This window comes from Zophobas morio, unplaced genomic scaffold (genome assembly GCF_036711695.1).
Source record: "Zophobas morio isolate AGI-343-1 ecotype UQ-CSIRO unplaced genomic scaffold, CSIRO_AGI_Zmor_V1 ptg000016l, whole genome shotgun sequence".
In the NCBI taxonomy this organism is placed as follows: domain Eukaryota; kingdom Metazoa; phylum Arthropoda; class Insecta; order Coleoptera; family Tenebrionidae; genus Zophobas; species Zophobas morio.
In genome coordinates this window covers 5,763,032-5,778,017 of record NW_026972121.1, presented here as the reverse complement: position 1 = coordinate 5,778,017, position 14,986 = coordinate 5,763,032, and the positions used below count along the sequence as shown (strand labels likewise).

Sequence of the window (14,986 nt, the reverse complement as noted above, 5' to 3'; positions counted from 1 at the left end):
AGTGTTTCGATTTTCCTGTTCTTCAATTCTTTAATTTTTTTATTTTTCAGGTTTTTGATTTTTCGATTTTTTAAGGTTTCTAATTTTCGACTTCACTTTTTTGATTTTTCGATTTTTCAGTTTTTAGATATTTCAGTTTTAGGATTTTTCAATATTTCAATTCTTCGGCTCTTCTATTTTTGACTTCTGGATTTTTCGATGTGTCTACCTTTTTACTTTTTCGACTTTTCAATTTTTGGATTTTTAAATTTTAGATTTTTCAATCTTTTGATATTTTAATTTTTCAATATTTCTTAATCTTTCGATTTTTCGACTTCCTGGTTTTAGATGTTCTATTTTTCAATTTTTCGATTTTTCAGTTTTTCAATTTTTTATTTTGGCTTATTTCGGTTTCTCAGTTTTTCCAGTTTTCCATTTTTTTCGTTTTTTGATTTTTCCGCTTTTCCAATTTTTCAACATTTAATTTTTTGTTTGTCGATTTCTCTATTTTTCAATTTTTCGACTGCATCACTTTTCGATTTCTCGTTCTTTTGATCTTTCCATCTCCCAATTTTTCAATTTTTCGAATTTTTAAGTTTTTTGATTTCTCGATTTATCGAGATTTGGATTTTTCCTTATTTTGATTGTCAATTTCTCAATTTATAAATTGTTCAATTTTTAATTTTTCGATTTTGGCCTATTTCGGTTTCTCAATTGTTCCGACTTAAGGACTTAATTTTTTTAAGGTTTCAATTTTTCGACTTCACTTTTTGGATTTTTCTATTGCTCAATTTTTCGACTTTTTAGGTGCTCAGTTTTTGGAAATTTCAGTTTTCGGATTTTTCAGGTTTTCCATTTTTCAGTTTTGCCCGGTTTTAGATTTTCTGTTTTCAATTGTCCTTTTAAATTTTTCGATTTTTCAATGATTTTATTTCCCGATTTAGTTTTCCATTTTTAGTTTTTCTTTCATTCTTCAGTTTTTAGATATTTCAGTTTTAGGATTTTTCAATATTTCAATTCTTCGGCTTTTCTATTTTTGACTTCTGGATTTTTCGATGTGTCTACCTTTTTACATTTTCGATTTCTCAATTTTTCGATTTTAAAATTTTATCGACAAATTGGTTGTATCGAAAAGTCGAAAACTGGAAGTCGAATAATAGAAAATTTGAAAAATTGAAAAATGGAAAAACGATAACACGAAAATTCAAAACATTTAATTGAAAAACTGAAAAATCGAAACACTGAAAAGTCAAAAAAATTGAGAAATGGGATAATAAAAAATCGATTAATTGAGAAATTAGGAAATCGTAAAAATGAACATTTAGAAACGTTATAAACTGAAAAATTGAAACATCCAGAAATGCAAAAGTTGTCAAAATTAAATTAAGTATTGAGAAATTGAGAAATTGAAAACTTGAAAAATCAAGAAATCTAAAAAACCAAAAATTTGAAAAATTTTAAAAGTAGAAAAACCGGATCATCAAAAAATCAAAACATTAAAAAATTGTAAAAACGAAAAATTGAAACATCAAAAAACTGAAAAATCAAAAATTTTAAAATCCGCAACATTGAAAAATATATCGGAGAACTGAAAAATCGACAAATCGAAATGTCTAAAATTAAAAAAATTGAAAAAAATCGAAAAATGGAAATTTCAAAAATTTTAAATTCGTAAAATTGAAAAAGGGAAAACCGAGAAATCGAAATTGAAACAATCGAAAAAATGAAAAATCGAGAATTTGAAAAATTGAAACATCAAAAAAATAAAAAATCGAATAACCGAATAGCCGAAAACTAGAAAAATCGAAAATTTGAGAAATCGAAATGGGTCAAAACTGAAAAAATAGAAAAATTGAAAAACAGAAAAATCAAAGAACTGACAAATCGAAAAATAGAGAAACCGAAAAATGTAATGTCTTCATAATTGAAAAATTAAAATTTGGAAAAATTGAAAATTGAAAAATCGACAAATCAAAACAAAAAATCGAAAAATTGAAAAATCTAATATTTTAAAATTCAAAAACTAAAAAAACGAAAAAATAAAAAACTGAGAAATCGAAAAGTCTAAAAATGGAAGTCGAATAATAATAATAGAAAATTTGAAAAATCGAAAATGGAAAAACGGAAACCCGGAAATTCGAAAACTTGAATTGAAAAACTGAAAAAACAAAGCACTGAAAAATAAAAAAATTGAAAAGTGGGAAAATCAAAAATCGATTCGATTTCTGACTCCTGGATTTTTCATTTCAGTTGTTCGATATTTCAATTTTTCAAGTTTTCGAATTTTCCAAATATTTCGATTTCTTAATCTTTTAATTTTTCGACTTCCCGGTTTTAGATTTTCTGTTTTTCTATTGTCATTTTGTCAAATTTCCGATTTTTTAATTTTTCAAATTTGACTTTCATAAACTCTCAATTTTTCGATTTTTCAATTAATCGATGTTTTGATTTTCCCATTTCTTGACCTTTGAGTGTTTCGATTTTCCTGTTCTTCAATTCTTTAATTTTTTTATTTTTCAGGTTTTTGATTTTTCGATTTTTTAAGGTTTCTATTTTTCGACTTCACTTTTTGAATTTTTCTATTGCTCAATTTTTCAACTTTTTAGGTTCTCAATTTTTGGAAATTTCAGTTTTCGGATTTTTCAGGTTTTCCATTTTTCAGTTTTTCTCGGTTTTAGATTTTCTGTTTTCAATTGCCCTTTTAAATTTTTCGATTTTTCAATGATTTTATTTCCCGATTTAGTTTCCCATTTTTAGTTTTTCTTTCATTTTTCAGTTTTTAGATATTTCAGTTTTAGGATTTTTCAATATTTCAATTCTTCGGCTCTTCTATTTTTGACTTCTGGATTTTTCGATGTATCTACCTTTTTACTTTTTCGATTTTTCAATTTTTGGATTTTTATTTTAATTTCTCAATATGTATTTCTTAATCTTTCGATTTTTCGAATTCTTGGTTTTAGATGTTTGGTTTTTCAATTTTTCGATTTGTTAATTTTTCATTCCCGATTTATTGAGATTTGATTGTTCAGGTTTTCGATTTATCAGTTTTTCAATTTTTTATTTTGGCCTATTTCGGTTTCTCAGTTTTTCCAGTTTTCTATTTTTTCGTTTTTTGATTTTTCCGCTTTTCCAATTTTTCAACTTTTAACTTTTTGTTTGTCGATTTTTCTATTTTTCGACTTCATCACTTTTCGATTTCTCGTTCTTTTGATCTTTGAATTTCTCAATTTTTCATTTTTTCGAATTTTGACCTCGAGATTTGGATGTTTCGATAGTTTGATTGTCAATTTCTCAATTTATAAGTTATTCAATTTTTAACTTTTCGATTTTTCGATTTTGGCCTATTTCGGTTTTTCAATTGTTCGACTTTTCGACTCCACGATTTCTTGATCTTTTGATTTTTCGATTTTTCAGTTATCCGATTTTTTAAATTTGGGAGTTTCGTTTCTCGATTTTTCGTTATTCGGTTTTTAAATTTTAGATTTTTGAATTTTACATTCAGTTTACTTATTATTCAATTTTTCGATCTTACGATTGTGCAGGTTTTTGATTTTTCAATTAATCGATGTTTTAGTTTTCCCATTTCTCGACCTTCGAATGTTTCGATTTTCTTGTTCTTCAATTCTTTAATTTTTTTATTTTTCAGGTTTTTGATTTTTCAATTTTTCGATTTTTTAAGGTTTCTATTTTTCGACTTCACTTTTCTGATTTTTCGATTTTTCAGTTTTCGGATTTTTCAATATTTACATTCTTCGGCTTTTCTATTTTTGACGTCTGGATTTTTCGATGCGTCTACTTTTTTACTTTTTAGATTTTTCAATCTTTTGATATTTTAATTTTTCAATATTTCTTAATCTTTCGATTTTTAGACTTCCTGATTTTAGATGTTCTGTTTTTCAATTTTTCGATTTGTTAATTTTTCATTCCCGATTTATCTAGATTTAATTGTTCAGGTTTTCGATTTATCAGTTTTTCAATTTTTTATTTTGGCCTATTTCGGTTTCTCAGTTTTTCCAGTTTTCCATTTTTTCGTTTTTTGATTTTTCCGCTTTTCCAATTTTTCAACTTTTAACTTTTTGTTTGTCGATTTCTCTATTTTTCGGACTTCATATATGTTTTATTGGCATCGACTATTTAAATTTGGCGCTGTCAATGTCAATAAGGGTGGTTTTGCAAAATCAGCCTGTATGCCGCATCTATATTACTACCAACCTACGTTATTGTTTAGATATTGTTGTGTAGGTATTTTAGGTTTCTTAAGTTGCTAAAAATGGTGGAGGCGCCGGACGAATGCATTTTTATCCATTAATGGAAAAAGTGTGAATACTAATCATAAATTCGTTATTTTGAGTTTATTTCAGACCACTCTGGAGCGATTTGAGCACTTTAATGTGATATTAAATAAATGCGTATATGCAACCCATTATACACATAATTGACACACCTGGAAACAAACGGAGTTAGAATAGATCTGATTAAAAACTTTTAATTTAGAGTTGGCTGCGACTACTGTCGTGGACTTGAGTGATCTAAGAATGACTTACCTGTCATATGGTACATCGTTCACTAATGAATTTGTTTATTTTTAAAATCATGCCGAGTCGGTCGTATAGCCGAACTCCGGCGAAAACAACAGCCAGTGTACTAAGCTGCTGCAGGACAAGTGATGGTATTGATGGTACAAGCAATGCATAATGGTTGTATCTGCTTTACTCATCAGAATTTCTTCTTATAATTATTAAAAATAATTTACAAACTATAAGTTGTACATTTAGTTTCGTAGCCTTCTCGTAAATAACACGAACTAAATTAGAGCAATGGCAAATCTAAGATACAAATAAGGTATAGTAAAAAATAACGCCTAAAATAAACAGATCATTGACGTCTTGTCATTACAAACAACACAGTAACACATAACTAAACATAACTTCGAATCAGGGTCCGCCCCAACTTAGTCATAAAATTCCAACGAACAATTTGAAAAATCTCCTCGCTAACTACATATAAAAAACAGCCTCTTCGCCGCCAAAGCTGCCAATTATCAAAATTTACTGGCCTTCCTCAAAGTCAACAAGGTACAAGTGCAGTCTGCGATATCGTTTGAGGAACTTTTTGTACAAAAATATTTTTCCAAGTAATAATCACAATATCCTCCTCTCTCACAACCAAAACACAACAAACCGCGCAACACATGATAACGACTAGTGTGTCATCGACACAACAAGCGATTATTTGTATATGAAACCAGATAACCCTTAAATTTAGGAAGAACGGTGGAAGATGTATTAAATGTAAGTGTATCTCGGCTTAGGTAAGTCCCCGAACACGGGGTCCCCGTGCACGCTCTTCGCCAGCGCCTTGATGCTCGCCGCTATGTCCATCGTGCGCTCGACAGGCGGCGCTTCGTCCACGTCCTCGAAGCCGCGATTCCGCGCCTGCGACAGGAACGCGGGGATCGTCATCGGCAGCGACTTGGCGATGGCGTTACCGGTGCTCCCCCGCTTCGGAATTTTCACGCCGTCTTCGCGGTTCGCGTCGTCCAGGTCGCTCTCTTCGATCTCCGAGCCGGTGCCCGAATGGACGTCGTCGGTGCCCTCCAGCTCGAAGAGGCCCTCGCTGTCGAACGAGCTGAGGTGGTGGCCAATGGGACAGCTCTTCTGGCGCTTGGGGGTGTGTCGGTGGGCGGGGCTCGCCTGCGTGCAGAAAAAACACTTTACAACACCCCTAAAAATCAAAATCATACACAAACTTACAGAGGCGCTCGGACTCGAAGCCAGTTTCACACTCCCGGCATCTAAAGGTTCGTTCAGTCTGGATGGCATCCCTTGCGGATTGGACATGCCCGAATTTGTACTTGCAGGTTTCGCGTTGTTCAAAGTGTTATTTAGAATAACCCTGGAACGAGAATTTCGACTCGACGTCAGAACGCTTCATCGCAACAACAAGCAGTGATAAGAGAGCAATAAAAGCCGGTTGGCTTGTAGTTAAAACGAGCCTTTCGTTATATTTAGCGTCGAGTGATAACGATATCTTGTTAAAAATTTTATAATAGCTACATAAACAATGAGATAATAATAATCCGGATGGAGAGCGTCAACAACTTGCAAAGTTTAATTTTGGAGAGGCGAATTTTGAACGGGTTTTCATTTCCTTGAACTGACTGATAAACACAAAAATTAAAATCGGGCAAAACAACCTACAACGATAAGATAAAGAATGAAATTCTAACATGCTTTTTTGTTGTTGGAAACTGGTAAGCTTGTCCGTGTTTACTCGCTAAATCGTAAAATATATTAATATTAAACGTGTGGAAACTAGATCCAATTTGAATGCTAATCGAATTATATAAATAGAAACGTCCTTCAACAACTCTGCTCCTGAATAAAATTTCAAACCGTGAATTAACGATAAACAAAACTAAATAAATATTTTAAGAAATAATCGTTTTGTAAAAATGCTTTGATAAATGTTAAGTGATACATCAACAATATTAATTTGACTTTGGCTACGTCACCGAGGCTGTATTCAGGTCATTTCAATTTATTTTAAACAGTAACCCTTATTTTCATTGAGCGTCAGAGATAAAAATTCGTTAAAATAGTTTTGGATTACTTAATAACTGCTATTTTTATAATCAAGGAAAAATTGCCTTGGACACAGCGCCACCTAGCACATCGGCTACCAAAAAATACGATTCCCGCCAATGCGAACTTACAAAGAAAACAATAGAGGGCGCCACTTAATTAATGAAAAAACAAAAGTTAAGATCAATAACAGCTATGAGAAACAACACTAACATCCAGCTTTATTGCTTATCAAATAAAGTACATTTAATGCATTTTTGAAGTGTTTATACGTGTTTAATTTTTCGGGTTGGATAAATATTATTTTAAGCATTGAGGATTTATCACGTTATTTGCTTCGACAATTTACGTCAGTGGGATCAACGTATTATAGTTTAATCAAAAAATCAAAACATTGCCACTATCGTCTTCCTTAAAGTTTCCATATATTCGTTCTCGTAAATTACTTCAATTAAAATTTGTTTTCTTGTCAACTCGTATTTTACTTTGAATAATTACCTTAAAGTGGAATTTTTTGGCATTTGACGGACGATCTGTCAATCTGTCACGACAAAGTTAGTGGCGCCATCTATTTTAAGTTTCTAAATGAGCGGCCTCTTAACGTGCTAAAAACTTAAAAAACGACGATTATAAAGCCAACATAAATGAAATTAAGTTAAATTTGGTTGGTGTTGCCAACATCACGATTTTAAAAATAAATTGCACGGCCTACTAGTAGTTTTTTTTTTGACAGTTGAAGTGTGTGTAATAAAATGACTGGTACCTTGTTAAAATTTGTTGTTCTCTAAAGGCCCTCTCCCTCAAGTCGCTCAATTTGCTGTACTGCTCATCACTGAACTGCCGTATCCTCTCCTCGACTCTCAGTGCTTCAGTCTTGAGCGAGTCAGCAGCGACTTGCTTCAGTCCCTTAATAACATTCTCAACATCGTTTGGTAAATCTAAACAACAATACACATGATGACTCTATGAAAGCTCGTATTAGTAAAAAAAAAAAGACATGTTAGTCCGCCGATCAGTCGCCCCCACTTACATGAATTGGCGGTCAGCACGTCGTCGACGATGTCGTCAGAATTGATAACAATTTTGTACAATTTAGAGAAGCTGTTGCTCGTCCGCAGCTTGTCTATGACTTCCTTGCTCTGCAACGAACACTAATTAGCAAATTGCTGGCTCGACTCCCCCCTACTTACAAACAGTTTGGAGTTGACCAGCACGCAGGAAGCACCCTTGTCTCGGTGTACTGCATGCGAATGAACATCACAATTAATACAACAATGAATAACCCAAGAGCCTACATTTCTAGTTTGAATCAAGCCGGAGTGACTTTTATTAATGTTTACTAATTTCTCGACTTGCCGAACGTCCTATAAAAATAAACACAGTTGGCCACGACCTGTCAAAACTGTCAACCGCCTGTCCCCCTGTCATACCTTGAAGAAGCCGTCCTGGACCTCCTCCCCAGACAAGCCCAACGTTTCGGCCGTGACCTTCTGCAAGTCACCTTCGGTTTCGATTATCACGTTCAGGCAATGGCACGACAACATGGTTTGCGACAGCAAAAAACTGCGACTATGTACAAGGCTACTGCGATCGACGAGACGCAAAACAATCGCGAATCGCGATACCACAGCTGTTGGTGGGGACCAGCAGCCGGCCGCTGTTTGCGGAAATGGCCGAAAATATTACGTAATTGGGGAGGGTTGCGCGAGGACGAGGGCGAGGAGGGCGGCTGTGGGCACTGGGGGGCGCGTTTTCGCCGGAAAACTTGTGCGTGATGAATGGCGAGGGATGAAGAGAACACAACACAAAGAACGACGGCGGTGTAGAGACCAGCAGGAGCAGCGGCGTGCGAAACGACGGACGGGGGGGAGCGCGTGCGCGGTATATTCGCCGATAAAACAGATGTCGACAAACGCGCCAAAAAGATCCCTATGAATAATTAACAATTAAAAAAAAAACAAAATATAATAATTGATTGACATAAATTATAATGGTCAAAAACCGCCAGACGAACAAGAAAAACAACTCGTCTACCAAGCAGTGAACTTTAGTGTTAAAAAACTAATGTTGGTAGTACTTACGCGTTTCTTGCTCGGTTTGACAGTTATGGCCAATCAAAGTACCTAGATTAGTACTAATTTAGGGACTTTGTCGTCAAATAACTGTCAAATAGCTGGACATCATTATTTTAAAAATAAATTGTGTAGATTATTAGACGACTTTTCGATCATGTGGTATTAATGAAGTCAGGTCAGGTCAGATTAGATCAGGTCAGGTCAGATCGGGTCAAGCTCTTAAAAAAATAACAACGGCAAGTGTGTGATGTCTCGATTTCACATTTTTTTCATTTTTCAGTTTTTCCAGAAGAATAAGTCATCTGCCAAACTCAATCTTATCTTGGCAAGTACTAGACAGAATTGCCAACACAAAAATTTACTTCAATCATTAATAAATTCCAGGTCATTCTGTCTGTCCACTCCCCAAGTAAATTTTGAACAATTGGAAAATTGATGGGTGTAAGGTGTTTTTCAAACTTCAGGAAAGAATGAAGAAAAATTTATGTGACGTTACAACGGAATGAAATTTTGTATTTTTTTCAAAAAAAAAAGCAGTAACTGAAATTTACTGAATCACTTAAACTCGAAAAGGATGTTTTCCAACCTGAAATTTTCTCAGGAAAATGAATTTGTGGTTATTTTCGTCGTAGTGCTTCTAATAACGGAAATAAACGTGTTTTTAAATAACAAATCATAATTTGGCTTGGTTCAGATCAATGACAGGTGGTTATTTTCTTTAAAATATCAAGATAAATTTAAAGAAACACTTGATTTCTCCCAAAATATCTAATAGGTAGTATCTAAACGTTTCTGAAAAGTTCCCATTTATCGATTGCCCAACGTCTCGATTTCTCGATTTTTCAGTTTTCAATTTCTGGGTTTATTGAGATTTCCGTGTTTTTATTTTTCGATTGTTCAATTTCCCGAATTTTCCATTTTTCAATTTTATGGTTTTTCGATTTACCGGTATTCTAATTTATCGATATTTGGACTTTTCAATTTTTCGATTTACCCATTTTTGGTTCAATTTTTCGATTTTTTATTTTTTAATTTTCTGATGTATCGATTTCACAATTTTTTTCATTTTTCGATTCTTCAGTTTTTCTAGGTCGATTTTTTAAATTTTAGATTTTTCACTTTTTGATGATTTTTTTGATCTCCCGATTTTTCGATTTTTCATTTTTTTAAATTTGCCAATTTTTCAATTTTCGATTTCTCGATCTTTTCATGCTTCGATTTTTCTTGTTTTAGGTTTTTCGATTTACCAATCTTCCAATTTCGACTTTTTCTAATTTCTCGATTTTTCAGTTTTTCAATGTTATTGATTTTTCGACTTCTCGGTTTTTCGATTGGAATTTTTTAATTTTTTAATCTTTCGATTCTTCATTTTTTCGACATTTTGATTTTTCCATTTTTTAAATTTTAGATTTTTCAAAATTTCGGTTCGAATAAATTTGTCCTTTTAGTAAAAAAATCGAAAAATGACAAATCGTGAAAAGGAAAAATTTTAAATTGAGAACTTATCAAAAAATTGCAAAATTGTAAAGTTAAAAATTGAAAAATCAAAAGATTCGAATCAAAAAAAGCAAAATTGTCAAACAAATTATCAAATGAAATATTCAAAAGTTGAAAAATCTAAAAACTCAAAAAAATTGGAAACTGGAATTCCGAATTCGATTTTATAAGATTTGTTTTTTTTTTCAATGTATCGATATTTCAATTTCTGATTTTCCGATTATACAGTTGTACAATTTTCCGATTTCTCATTTATCCGATTTTTCAACTTGTCGATTTTTAATTTTTATTAATTTTTTTTTATAATTTTAGAAGAATAAGTCATCTGCCAAACTCAATCTTATCTTGGCAAGTACTAGCCCCACCCACCCACCCTTATTTTCTTAGGGGACATATCATTTGCCAAAATCAGTCTCATCTTGACAAGTGATAGCTGTACTTTTAATTAATTTAGTTAGATTACAACGCTGCCAACCGTATTAACAAAACCCTAGACAGGGCAAGATAACCAACCTTTTTTTTATCACCTGAACAGACAGAAGCGGCCTGAACTTTGCTCACACTGTGCTTTAGTTAGGTACCGAGTCAACGTTTGTGATTTTTTTGTTAAGTTGGCAACATACCAAAAATTTTACGAATGCTTATCTGACCATCAAATTGACATTTATGACACCAAGGCAGTAGCTGTCATCGTCTCAACCAATCAACAAGTTTATTAAGGGTGCTAAGGTCACAATAGACAATTGTGAACTGACAGACTAGCATGACTGCCAATAATTCAGAATTGCCAACACAAAAATTTGCTTCAATCATTAATAAATTCCAGGTCATTCTGTCTGTCCACTCCCCAAGTAAATTTTGAACAATTGGAAAATTGATGGGTGTGAGGTGTTTTTCGGACTTCATGAAAGAATGAAGAAAAATTTATGTGACGTTACAACGAAATGAAATTTTGTATTTTTTTCCAAAAAAAGCAGTAAATGAAATTTACTGAATTACTTTGACTCGAAAAGGATGTTTTCCAACCTGAAATTTTCTCAGGAAAATAAATTTGTGGTTATTTTCGTCGTAGTGCTTTTAATAACGGAAATAAACGTGTTGTTAAATAACAAATCATAATTTGGAAAATCGATTCGAAAAGGGGTCTTTGGCTTGGTTCAAATCAATGACAGGTGGTTATTTTCTTTAATATATCAGGATAAATTTAAAGAAACGCTTGATTTCTCGATTTTTCAGTTTTCGGTTTCTGGGTTTATTAAGATTTCGGTGTTCTTGTTTCCCGAATTTTCCATTTTTCAATTTTATGGTTTTTCGATTTACCGATATTCTAATTTATCGATATTTGGACTTTTCAATTTTTCGATTTACCCATTTTTGGTTCAATTTTTTGATTTTTTATTTTTTGATTTTCTGATGTCTCGATTTCGCATTTTTTTCATTTTTCGGTTCTTCAGTTTTTCCAGGTCGATTTTTTAAATTTTAGATTTTTCACTTTTTGATGATATTTTGATCTTCCGATTTTTCGATTTTTAATTTTTTTTAATTTGCCAATTTTTCAATTTTCGATTTCCCGATATTTTCACGTTTCGATTTTTTTTTTAGGTTTTTCGATTTACCAGTATTCCAATTTCGACTTTTTCTAATTTATCGATTTTTCAGTTTTTCAATTTTTTGATTTTTTGACTTCTCGGTTTTTCGATTGGAATTTTTGAATTTCTGGATTTTCCCATCTTTCGGTTCTTCATTTTTTCGGCGTTTTGATTTTTCCGTTTTTTAAATTTTAGATTTACCAATTTTTCTATTTTTCGATTATGCAGTTACATTTTGAATTTTTGGATTTTTCGATTTTTCAAAATTTCGGTTCGATTAAATTTGTCCTTTTAGTTAAAAAATCGAAAAATGACAAATCGTGAAAAGGAAAAATTTTAAATTGAGAACTTATCAAAAAATTGCAAAATTGTAAAGTTAAAAATTGAAAAATCAAAAGATTCGAATCAAAAAAAGCAAAATTGTCAAACAAATTATCAAATGGAATATTCAAAAGTTGAAAAATCTAAAAACTCAAAAAAATTAAAACTGGAATTCCGAATTTGATTTTATAAGATTTGTTTTTTTTTTCAATATATCGATATTTCAATTTCTGATTTTCCGATTATACAGTTGTACAATTTTCCGATTTCTCATTTATCCGATTTTTCAACTTGTCGATTTTTAATTTTTATTATTTTTTTTTTTATAATTTTAGAAGAATAAGTCATCTGCCAAACTCAATCTTATCTTGGCAAGTACTAGCCCCACCCACCCACCCTTATTTTCTTAGGGGACATATCATTTGCCAAAATCAGTCTCATCTTGACAAGTGATAGCTGTACTTTTAATTAATTTAGTTAGATTACAACGCTGCCAACCGTATTAACAAAACCCTAGACAGGGCAAGATAACCAACCTTTTTTTTATCACCTGAACAGACAGAAGCGGCCTGAACTTTGCTCACACTGTGCTTTAGTTAGGTACCGAGTCAACGTTTGTGATTTTTTTGTTAAGTTGGCAACATACCAAAAATTTTACGAATGCTTATCTGACCATCAAATTGACATTTATGACACCAAGGCAGTAGCTGTCATCGTCTCAACCAATCAACAAGTTTATTAAGGGTGCTAAGGTCACAATAGACAATTGTGAACTGACAGACTAGCATGACTGCCAATAATTCAGAATTGCCAACACAAAAATTTGCTTCAATCATTAATAAATTCCAGGTCATTCTGTCTGTCCACTCCCCAAGTAAATTTTGAACAGTTGGAAAACTGATGGGTGTGAGGTGTTTTTCAGACTTCAGGAAAGAATGAAGAAAAACTTATGTGATGTTACAACGGAATGAAATTTTGTATTTTTTTCCAAAAAAAAGGCAGTAACTGAAATTTACTGATTTACTTAGACTCGAAAAGGATGTTTTCCAACCTGAATTTTTCTCAGGAAAGTGAATTTGTGGTTATTTTCTTTAAAATATCAAGATAAATTTAAAGAAACGCTTGACTTCGCCCAAAATATCTAATAGTATCTAAACATTTCTGAAAAGTTCCCATTTATCGATTGCCCAACGTCTCGATTTCTCGATTTTTCAGTTTTCAATTTCGGGGGTATTGAGATTTCGGTGTTTTTATTTTTCGATTGTTCAATTTCCCGAATTTTCCATTTTTCAATTTTATGGTTTTTCGATTTACCGATATTTTAATTTATCGATATTTGGACTTTTCAATTTTTCGATTTACCCATTTTTGGTTCAATTTTTTGATTTTCTGATGTCTCTATTTCACAATTTTATCATTTTTCGATTCTTCAGTTTTTCCATGTCGATTTTTTAAATTTTAGATTGTTCACTTTTTGATGATTTTTTTGATTTCCCGATTTTTCGATTTTTCATTTTTTTTAATTTGCCAATTTTTCAATTTTCGATTTCTCGATTTTTTCATGTTTCGATTTTTCTTTTTTTAGGTTTTTCGATTTACCAGTCTTCCAATTTCGACTTTTTCTAATTTCTCGATTTTTCAGTTCTTCAATTTTGATTTTTGACTTCTCGGTTTTTCGATTGGAATTTTTTAATTTCTGGATTTTCCGATCTTTCTATTCTTCATTTTTTCCACGTTTTGATTTTTCCATTTTTTAAATTTTAGATTTACGAATTTTTCTATTTTTCGATTTTGCAGTTACAGTTAGAATTTTTGGATGTTTCGATTTTTCAAAATTTCGGTTCGAATAAATTTAAAAAATCGAAAAATGACAAATCGTGAAAAGGAAAAATTTTAAATTGAGAACTTATCAAAAAATTGCAAAATTGTAAAGTTAAACATTGAAAAATCCAAAGATTGGAATCGAAAAAAGCAAAATTGTCAAACAAATTATCAAATGAAATATTCAAAAGTTGAAAAACCTAAAAATTCATATCATCAATATATCGATATTTCAAATTCTGATTTTCCGATTATACAGTTGTACAATTTTCAGATTTCTCATTTATCCGATTTTTCAACTTGTCGATTTTTAATTTTTATTTTTTTTTATTGTTTTAGAATAAGCCATCTGCCAAACTCAATCTTATCTTGGCAAGTACTATCCCCACCCACCCACCCTTATTTTCTTAGGGGATATATCATTTGCCAAAATCAGTCTAATTTTGACAAGTGATAGCTGTACTTTTAATTAATTTAGTTAGATTACAACGCTGCCAACCGTATTAACAAAACCCTAGACAGGGCAAGATAACCAACCTTTTTTTTATCACCTGAACAGACAGAAGCGGCCTGAACTTTGCTCACACTGTGCTTTAGTTAGGTACCGAGTCAACGTTTGTGATTTTTTTGTTAAGTTGGCAACATACCAAAAATTTTACGAATGCTTATCTGACCATCAAATTGACATTTATGACACCAAGGCAGTAGCTGTCATCGTCTCAACCAATCAACAAGTTTATTAAGGGTGCTAAGGTCACAATAGACAATTGTGAACTGACAGACTAGCATGACTGCCAATAATTCAGAATTGCCAACACAAAAATTTGCTTCAATCATTAATAAATTCCAGGTCATTCTGTCTGTCCACTCCCCAAGTAAATTTTGAACAGTTGGAAAATTGATGGGTGTGAGGTGTTTTTCGGACTTCATGAAAGAATGAAGAAAAATTTATGTGACGTTACAACGAAATGAAATTTTGTATTTTTTTCCAAAAAAAGCAGTAACTGAAATTTACTGAATTACTTAGACTCGAAAAGGATGTTTTCCAACCTGAAATTTTCTCAGGAAAATAAATTTGTGGTTATTTTCGTCGTAGTGCTTTTAATAACGGAAATAAACG

The 14,986-nt window shown here is 31.9% G+C and overlaps 1 protein-coding gene across 1 annotated transcript; it reads right to left on the bottom strand.

The window, feature by feature from the left end:
- Nucleotides 1-4,671: 4,671 nt before the first annotated feature.
- LOC135129637 (uncharacterized) lies at nucleotides 4,672-8,410 on the bottom strand. The gene is made up of 6 exons (XM_064056855.1): nucleotides 7,994-8,410; nucleotides 7,754-7,927; nucleotides 7,594-7,702; nucleotides 7,327-7,501; nucleotides 5,733-5,874; nucleotides 4,672-5,672 (listed from the first exon to the last, which is right to left on the bottom strand). The coding sequence occupies exons 1-6, from the start codon at nucleotides 8,105-8,107 to the stop codon at nucleotides 5,265-5,267; spliced, it is 1,122 nt and encodes a 373-aa protein (XP_063912925.1). The 5' UTR covers nucleotides 8,108-8,410; the 3' UTR covers nucleotides 4,672-5,264.
- Between the last annotated feature and the right edge of the window lie 6,576 nt (nucleotides 8,411-14,986).

Bases quoted from the DNA above. Each gene is read 5' to 3' on its own strand.
- LOC135129637 (XM_064056855.1), bottom strand. From the start codon at position 8,107: ATGTTGTCGTGCCATTGCCTGAACGTGATAATCGAAACCGAAGGTGAC. The intron at 7,928-7,993 runs GTATGACAGGGG...TTATTTTTATAG, and splicing joins TCCAGGACGGCTTCTTCAAG to GACGTTCGGCAAGTCGAGAA. The intron at 7,703-7,753 runs GTAAGTAGGGGG...TGTTCGTTGCAG, and splicing joins TGGTCAACTCCAAACTGTTT to AGCAAGGAAGTCATAGACAA.